Source organism: Ictalurus furcatus, chromosome 5, assembly GCF_023375685.1.
Source record: "Ictalurus furcatus strain D&B chromosome 5, Billie_1.0, whole genome shotgun sequence".
NCBI lineage: Eukaryota > Metazoa > Chordata > Actinopteri > Siluriformes > Ictaluridae > Ictalurus > Ictalurus furcatus.
The window spans coordinates 4,430,469-4,439,681 of record NC_071259.1 but is presented as its reverse complement, the minus strand read 5'-3'; the positions used below and the strand labels follow the sequence as shown (position 1 = coordinate 4,439,681).

General features: G+C 37.2%; 1 protein-coding gene across 1 annotated transcript; it reads right to left on the bottom strand.

Moving 5' to 3' along the window:
- Nucleotides 1-1,524: 1,524 nt before the first annotated feature.
- Nucleotides 1,525-4,701, bottom strand: nkx2.7 (NK2 transcription factor related 7). The gene is made up of 2 exons (XM_053623894.1): nt 4,213-4,701; nt 1,525-2,698 (listed from the first exon to the last, which is right to left on the bottom strand). The coding sequence occupies exons 1-2, from the start codon at nt 4,511-4,513 to the stop codon at nt 2,109-2,111; spliced, it is 891 nt and encodes a 296-aa protein (XP_053479869.1). The 5' UTR covers nt 4,514-4,701; the 3' UTR covers nt 1,525-2,108.
- Nucleotides 4,702-9,213: the final 4,512 nt, after the last annotated feature.

The window sequence follows — 9,213 nt, the reverse complement described above, 5'->3', positions numbered from 1 at the left end:
TATTAGGTCTGTGAGTGTTGCATTAACACCTATGGTGCTTTTAATAGGTCCAGATTGTAGTTGTTTGGACTGAGAGTGCATAAGTCAACACCTTGCTCGCTAATTCAGCAGTTCATTTACTGTACATTTTGTTGTGTTAAAAAAAAAAACTATGCTAAAACCTATGATGTAATGCAACTAATATATTTAAATGAGCATCAGTTAAAACATTTTTTTTTTAAAAACTGCATCAAAATGTATGTAGTATAACTATAGCTATCATTTAGTATTATATTGTAACACTTAAGTAAATAAAGTTGCCTTAAAATCTTGAGCACATTGAAACAAATAGTGAATTATGGTCGGCGCTTTGAACCAGTGAATCTAAACTATTAAAAAAAAAAAAAAGAAAAGAATGAAAAGTCTACATTTTTTAACCCCTACAGCAGCTGTACAAATTGCGTTTTTTAAAAAATATACTATGTCTATATCTTGTCATTTGACAAAATAAATAAATAAATAAATAAATAAATCTGAAAACGTGTAAATCAATTTTTGCTTTCATTGTCCAAGATTATACTTCACTTTAAAACAAACCCATTCAGCAGCGTGTGTCTAATAATATACATCCTCATTAATGGAAAACCAGCTTGTTGTTATTATCTTTTATATGAATCGATTCTTTGTTTTTTAGCAAGTTATTTTTTATTTGATATGGATATGTTTTATGAAATATATTTTATGTGTTATATTTGTATATACACAAATATTCAACTGTTTTATAAATATTTAATTCAGGGTTATATTCACTAATGAAAGTCGTACTTGGACTCATTAGGCTAGACTACTTATAATTTTGGGAATACGTTAATTGCAGCATTTAAAAAGGTTCCAAATTAACACGTCAGCAGCGGGATTTTACCAAGATAAAATAAATCCTTCACGTAAAGTATAAATATATTCGCAATGAAGGATATTTATCCCAAAAGAATATGGAATAGAATTATTTCTAATTGACATGTTAATTAATCTAAAGGTCAGTAACTTCACTTTAGCTTGAATTATTGTATTGTTAGAATTATTCTAGAATATAAAACAGAATTATTCTGGGCTATATTCCTCTAAAACAATATAAAACAGAATTATTCTGGGCTATATTCCTCTAAAACAATATAAAACAGAATTATTCTGGGCTATATTCCTCTAAAACAATATAAAACAGAATTATTCTGGGCTATATTCCTCTAAAACAATATAAAACAGAATTATTCTAGGCTATATTCCTCTAAAACAATATATAAAACAGAATTATTCTAGGCTATATTCCTCTAAAACAATAGAACAGACTTGTGCCAATTATCCAGCTTTAGATTTCTCACTCACATGTAAAGTTGAGTTTTTCTGTTTCTCTAAAAAAAAATATTATTTTACAAATTGCGATAACTTCTTGTCATGTAGAGATTTTAGTTATTGAACTATTTTTTTTTTTTTAATGATGTATTTAGCCCAGGATCCGATCAGAATTCCTACTCGCCCTTCTGGGTAGCCCCAGTAATTCTTTAAAAATAAAAAACAAAGATTTACCATTTGCTTGTGTCCAAATACACACTTGGTGCGTGAGCAAGCCGAATTATATGGACCTTTCCTTTTATTTCCCACTGTAAGAAATCAGGATAGGTCATGTAAACACACACAAAAAAGTATATATTAATAATTAGTCTTAATAAGAAGTATATTTTATTATTATTGAAAGGTTTATATGCAAAACTTCAAATACACGAAACATTTGCACATAAAAATCACCTGTGCCAGTTCAGGACAAAGTTTCCAAAAACATGGTCATGATTAAATCATCTTTAGAGTTACAGACGTACACAGAAAAATCCCCAGTATTAAATGAACACACACGTGGTTGATTGGTCTCAGACAGTGTTAAACTGACCATTAGGACGTTTTCTAGTATGAATGCATGACCTTTTGGAAGCACCTGGGATTCTGATGTAGCCTATGCATGATCCATGGTCGTTGTGATATGTACAATACAGTTTTGGAGAAACTCGCCCAGATCAGTCTTATCACATGTCACTGTGAGTGTCAGTTTCGAGTCTTTTTATTTTTTCACAGTCTCTTCACCAAGCTCTGATTCCGGTTAACGTGGTCTGAAACGGTCCTTGCTGGCCAAGAGCTCCATCAGCACTCCCCATGCTGAGATTCATATCTACTATGTGATTAGGGATTTGCGTGCTGTTGGTGAACGATGGCATTCCGGTAAAGTTACAGGCGTAAGGGTTATTTCCATAACTGTTATAGTAGTTGTTGTACGGATACGAACCCACTGCGACGTTATAGGGCGCTCCGTGGCTTCCGCCGAGACACGGCTTTCCGTCTCGCACGAGCACCGGGACGGCTACTCTGCGCGGAGGCAACGGGTGACCGGCCAGCTCCAAGCTCTTATCCTGCCGCTGCCGCTTGCACTTGTACCTCCTGTTCTGAAACCAGATCTTGACCTGTGTGGAGGTGAGCTTGAGCACGGCGGCGAGCTGCTCTCTCTCCGGCGCGGACAGGTAGCGTTGCTGCTTGAAACGCCGCTCCAGCTCGAACACTTGAGTCTGGGAGAAGAGCACGCGCGGTTTCCGGCGAGAGCGCGGCTTCTGCATGTCTCCCGGCGCCTCTTCCGGTTTCCCATCTGCGCAGCTCGACTCCTCTAATTCGCATGCACCTGTTTTAGCGGGAGGGGAAAAAAAACAATCATGTTACCGTGAATGATGTTACCTAAAACTACAACTGCCCTTTGGGACAGAAAAGGTGTGGAATGAACAGAATAACTTCACTAAAAATATTCATTTTACACTCTCAGAAGAAAGGGTACTAAACTATACCACTGCGTGTGGCTGGAATGGTACCATCAAGAGTACCTCTGTACATTTAGTATGTATCCTTTAAATACAAATGTGCATCTATTGTACCTTTAAAGCTTTACTCTAAAACCTAATTACAGTCCAGTTATGTGCCTTGAATCGTTTATTTTATATCTCTATTTCCAGGCGAAAGACACATCTGTTGTGTGTACCATGTACCATGGAAAGGTACAGATAAGTACTATTTTTCTGAGTGTGTGTCAACATATTTCACCCATTCATGTATTAAACACATTAGTCAAATAATCATATTTAGTGACTGGAGCGATTAGAGCTTTTTTTTTTTTTAAATAATAATAATAAATCTTTATCTTTCTACCAACAGAACCCAAACAATTATACTGTGATAAAATATAGATTCGAAAAAAAGTCTAATTTTGTCAGCATTTCTAGTTTTAATGAAATTGCAGATTCAAGCTCACATTAGGCAATGTAAACTTCATTATTATGATTTTTCTTAGCTGAAATTTTTTTTTTGTTTTTTTCCCCCCACATATTTCTTTTTTCAGCTGAGAAAAACTGAAGAAAAAACCCCTGCAACAAGGTGAAGCATATTTTGTTTGTATTATCCAATGTTTCTTTTCTCTTTTTTTTTTAGTGTAAAAGAAACAAATTAATGTCATGGTATAATTTTAATTCTATTTAATTCAAGTGACCAGTTCATTACAGCCTGAAATATAAATATAATAACTACACAATAAGCAACACATGTAACAAAACAGTAGGAGAGAGCAATTGACTGTGATCTCTACTTTCAGCATGTCATAGAGAGAGAGAGAGAGAGAGAGAGAGAGAGAGAGAGAGAGAGAGAGAGAGAGACCCTTGGGAGTTCCCAGAACCTAATATGAGACCTAAAGTGTTTATATGCATCCAAACGGACCAAACTGTACTTCTACTTGTAATTGGCTGGTACCATCAAGGGGACATTTTTTTTTGCACCTTTATTATGTAGCTTTTAGCTGGTAACCTTTAAAAATAAATTAAGCCATATAACTGGACCGTAAGGACCAAAAGCTAATTAAGGTACAGCACATGCACGTCTTAGGTTAAAGGAAGAAGATGTAACCTTAATAGTACCACGACAGTGACAAGTAAAAGTACAGTTTGCTAGAGAGCACAGTGGATGTATATGAGCAGGTGTATATTTGGTTGGATGGTAAAGTGTGGATAATTCAGTGATATGTAGCCAGTTTTACGCGTTAAATGCTTAAAATACGCATTGTTTTAGTGATATTTATTTATTTATTTATTTATTTATTTATTTTATTATTATTATTATTATTATTATTATTATTATTATTTTTTTTTTTTTTACCTGAGTTAGAGCTTTGATGATCCCTCTCCTCTTCTGTCGGAGAGCCGCAGGAGCCGAAGTCCTCAGCGCTGAGGGCGCATTTCATCTGCTCCCCCGGGCTGAAGGCGGGTTTGTCCGGGCTGTAGAGCAGCTCCAGGCTCCGGCTGAGAGCACTGTGCATGCACTGAAACTGCAAAGACTGCAGCGGAGCCGCGTCCGGCTCAGGGCTGGAAAAGCCTTGCTGGTTAAACACATGCTGCTGTTCCAGTTTTAAGATATCCTTAACCGAGAAAGGCGTCGAGGTTACCGGGCTGGCGAGCATCGCGTGCACAGAGTCGGGCTCGAGTCAATGGCGCGGCTGTACAGGCCCGAGAGAGCGCGCTGCAAAAAAAAAATAAACCGTGGTTGCAATTTCTGTGCAACCGTGCGTAAAATAAACAATCTCGAGTCGCTTCTACGGAGACTTTTTGTGTTCTGGCGTCTCCTGCTAGAAGAAGCCCTGCATGAGATTTTGGAGTGTATGGCTTTCAGCTCTTAGCTCACACTTCCGCCAAGTGCCATTAGCTGATTCTTGAAGTTGGGAAGAGGTGGGAAGTTCACTCTTATGTCTGTTTGTATTCTGATGATGGTGACCCCTCCCATTCAGTGCCACGCAACAGCGCGTAACACTGATTCACCGCAATCAGTTAGATGCAGTGTATTCTGGTTGGAATAGTTTATCCTCCAGGTTTAATATGTGATGATGTGCATCCTTATTAAATATAGGCTATCTAACGAATTACCCTATATATGCAATTTATATACGCAGAAAACATGGGCGACTATTACAAAGAGCTATAGAGTTTTCTTCTAACTGGATACATGGTTCCTATGATGTTCAAGTTCTTAATGTGATTAACGTGTGAAAACTTTTTTGTGTGTGTAACACAGTGCTGCATGGGTTTTCTTGGTTTTTTGTTTTGGTTTGAAAACCTATGTATTACTTATTTGTTTTGCACTCTTGGAAGGGTCATTCAGCAGTTTTTCAAAGTTGTGTGTGTGTGTGTGTGTGTGTGTGTGTGTGTGTGTGTGTGTGTTTTGGATGGGTTTGTTAGTGGATTTTCGTTTTCCCAAATCGAATCTTCAATGGTTCTTAGATTGGCTTCTCAAAGTGAAGCCCAGACAGTGGCCTATATAGAATGCCAACTGGAATCTAATGGCAGTTTTATGTATTTAATAAATAAATTAATAAATAAATAAATTAATAAATAAAAGTTATATTGATGGAAGGTTCAGAAATAATAATAATAATAATAATAATAATAATAATAATAATAATAATAATAATAAAACCTTTATGGCTCTAATAAATAATCAAAATATTATGGTACAAATTAAAGTAATGTACCTTTAAAAAAAAAAAAGTTTATTTGTAAAATAAATCAACCTGAGAGGCCAGTGAAATTTTTCCTTACAGCTAAAGCGTTTAGTATTTATTTATTTATTTATTTTTCTGATTGTGTGTGTGTGTGTGTGTGTGTGTGTGTGTGTGTGTGTGTGTATAGCGACCTTAAATGTGTTAGAAAGGCGATAAATTAATGGAACGTATTATTATTATTATTATTATTATTATTATTATTATTATTATTTAATAAGTGTATTAAGATAGGTCTATAATTTCACTCTCTTCGTTATAAAGCCTACTTCTTCTTAATCGTCAATGATTGGTTGATTAATTTGAGGATTTTTAGGGGCTCTGCACCAAAACGGAATGATCTAAACGGCTCATTTCCGTCCATTAAATATTGATTAGTGTTGTAAGTAATTGGGTCGCCACTCAGGGTCTCGGTGTTAAAGCTGTGCTCTGTTATTGGGTGTTAATTCCATCAGTGTGTGTGTGTGACGCCTAACCCGACATCCAGCGCGTCTATTAGGCCTGTAGTGAACACGCACAGAGCACAACAAACAGAAACCCAACACCTAATGTTGTCGCTGAAGAGGCCGCGGCGCCAAAGTCCGCAATGCATGGCTGAGGTTGAGACGACCAGACTCTTTATCCCCCCTTTTAATGAGCCTCCGTACACAGGCGCGTGCGTGAGTGTTTTGCGCGCGCGTGTGTGTGTGTTGGTGCTGCGGCATCCTCTCTATAAGCGAAGAGAGGCACCAAACTTGTAGCTGTTGTGCACCATCAAAGGTAATTTTTTTTGGAACTTTTGTACTTCTGTAACATGGAAACGAGAATATAGTGCATTTAAAAATGATTTAAGACAGGGGGCTGCGATGGATTGGCACCCTGTCCAGGGTGTACCCCGCCTTGTGCCCCATGCTCCCTGGGATAGACTCCAGGTCCCCCACGACCCTGAAGGAAGGATAAGCGGTATAGAAGATGGATGGATGGATGGATGGATGGATGGATGGACAGGGGGCATCTCATACTTTTTGCAGACAGGGACTCCTTTAACTGTAAAATAAATTTCCTTTGATTTATTTTATGAACAGTATTCAAATATTCAAATATTAGGCTCTTTATTTTTACAATAGTGTTCCGGCCTGAGGTTCCCAAAAGCATCGCAGCACAAACATTATCGTTAAATGGTAGAGCAAGCATCACAGTGATCTCTCTCTCTCTCTCTCTCTCTCTCTCTCTCTCTCTCTCTCTCTCTCTCCCAGTTAGGATCATCTTAACTGCGACACTTTTGAGAATATGGCTGCACTCGAACCTGGCGATTTGTTTGAATTACATAGTTTTTTTAATTCCTGAATTATATTTAAATTTTTGATTCAGTTTGACATTAGGCCTAGCCTACTTGTTTGAGCTTGAGGTTTGGACTGAACTCATTCGATTCGTATAACCAGTCACAAATTCTAAAAACAACACGAACTCAATAACAAATGTTCAATAGGCTAATAACTCTGATACTTGGTGATGATTTCCACAAAATAAAAACTATCGTTGAGCTCCTGGATGAACCGTGGATTTACATAACTGGACCTTAAGGACCTAGTTTAACGAATGATAATGAATATTATATAAACAACATGTAGCATTTCTGCCATATTGTAGAATAAGCTCAGCTCATCTCCCCGCACCTCCTCGTCCAGAAGATTATTCAGAGCTACAGTGTGTTAAAAATAGAGCTACCCGATAAATAACATCCTCAGCTCAGTGAAAAGCCAAAGGGCGCCATAGGGACTGATTTCTCTAGTCATGTCTGTTTTCATTCTCCTCAAATCTCATTCTTTCCTGTTCAAGTACAAGTTCAGTTCATAAGGAGACCTTTAAGATTTGTCCTTGTTAATTACTTTTTACATCATTCTGTACAGTGTAAAACAAGTGCTAGGTCTACTGTTTCAATTTCAGTGTTTTTAGTGCGTGTGTGTGTGTGTGTGTGTGTGTGTCTGCCTAGTAATTCCACCCTTCACTGGTTCGACATTTGGGGTCGATCTTTTCACTGTAAAGCTGATTTTTCGGGAATTATATTCACGACAACTTTAATGTTGCAATGGCACAACTTTAAGGTTCTTATCTGCATTTTCTATACAATGTAATTCTATGTAATTATCTTTACGCATTTTTGACATTGCGTCAAAAAGCATCATGCAGCAATTACTATCACAATCTTTTAGTTTATTTTATATTTTAAATAAAAGAAGTAAGCAGGAGTAATAACAAACGCTATATACTGGCATGCTTTTTTTTTTAATCCGGCACAGTTTATTTAATTACTTTAATTAATTACTTACCACTAAATGAGGCAATTAAATCACATAAAAAATCTCTAGATAGATAATTAATCGATAATTAGTCATTTAAAAACCGTCGACAATTTCCATAATATTTTATGTAGCTACTATATTATTATTTTCCCCCTAACTATTATTATTACTACTACTACTACTACTACTACTACTACTACTATTATTATTATTATTATTATTATTATTATTTTTATTATTATTCTGCGAGATTATTTAACCGACACTGCTTTTTGTGTTCCTTCCACCGGCGACACTTGAAGCTCCTTCTCAGTATGAGTTCAGTTTTTTTTTTTTTTGTTTTTTTTTAAGTTTTTTTATCCGGCTGTCCAGTTTTTTGATGAGGTAATGACTGTTAATTGCCCTCTCCTCCTTTCAGTGTCATTTGAGGTCTTTGAGAGTAAAAATTGAATGTAGCATATAGCCGGGGAGAAAAAAAAAACCGAAGCCAGTCCCCCGGCCTTTAAACTAAACTGGTGGACTTGATCCTTCACAGCGGTGTAACACAAGCAGGCAGTTTAGCAACGAGCTATAATTAATCATACAGTAAAATAGAGCGCTGATGGCTGTTGAAAGGAGATCCTCACCTTCCAGCCTTTTCTTAAAAACACTGTGCCACCGCAGAGTTTCAGGAACACGTCATTGGAGATTGTCACAGTCGGAGCTTTATGTAATTTCATACAGTAGCCTACAGGCCATATTTTTATACAGTCGATGGGCAAGTTTTGATTGACACAGCTTACGACAACAAGAAGGGGGTCTTGCGACACACTAGATGAGATCAGATGATTATGCTTTGCTCATTATTATTATTATTATTATTATTATTATTATTATTATTGTTGTTGTTGTTGTTGTTGTTGTTGTTGTTGTTATTGTTGTTGGACTCACCCTGTTTCTTCAGATTTTTTTTCACATTGGACCCACTCTATTGCTCATTATTTTTATGTATATATTGTAATAAGAGGGGTACGGTGGTTTAATGGTTAGCACGTTTGCCTCGCACCCCTGGGGTTGGGGGTTCGATTCCTGCCCCTGTCCTGTGTGCGTGGAGTTTGCATGTTCTCCCCATGTTTCGTGGGTTTCCTCTGGGTACTCCAGTGTCCTCCCCCAATCCAAAGACATGCACTGTAGACTGATTGGCATTTCCAAATTGTCCATAGTGTATGAATGTGTGCGTGCACGATTGTGCCCTGTGATAGGTTGGTACCCCGTCCAGGGTGTCCCCTGCCTTGTGCCCCTATATAGTCCCCTGGGATAGACTCTAGGCTCCCTGTGACCCTGTAA

Bases quoted from the DNA above. Each gene is read 5' to 3' on its own strand.
- nkx2.7 (XM_053623894.1), bottom strand. From the start codon at position 4,513: ATGCTCGCCAGCCCGGTAACCTCGACGCCTTTCTCGGTTAAGGATATC. The intron at 2,699-4,212 runs GTAAAAAAAAAA...CCGCTAAAACAG, and splicing joins TCATCAAAGCTCTAACTCAG to GTGCATGCGAATTAGAGGAG.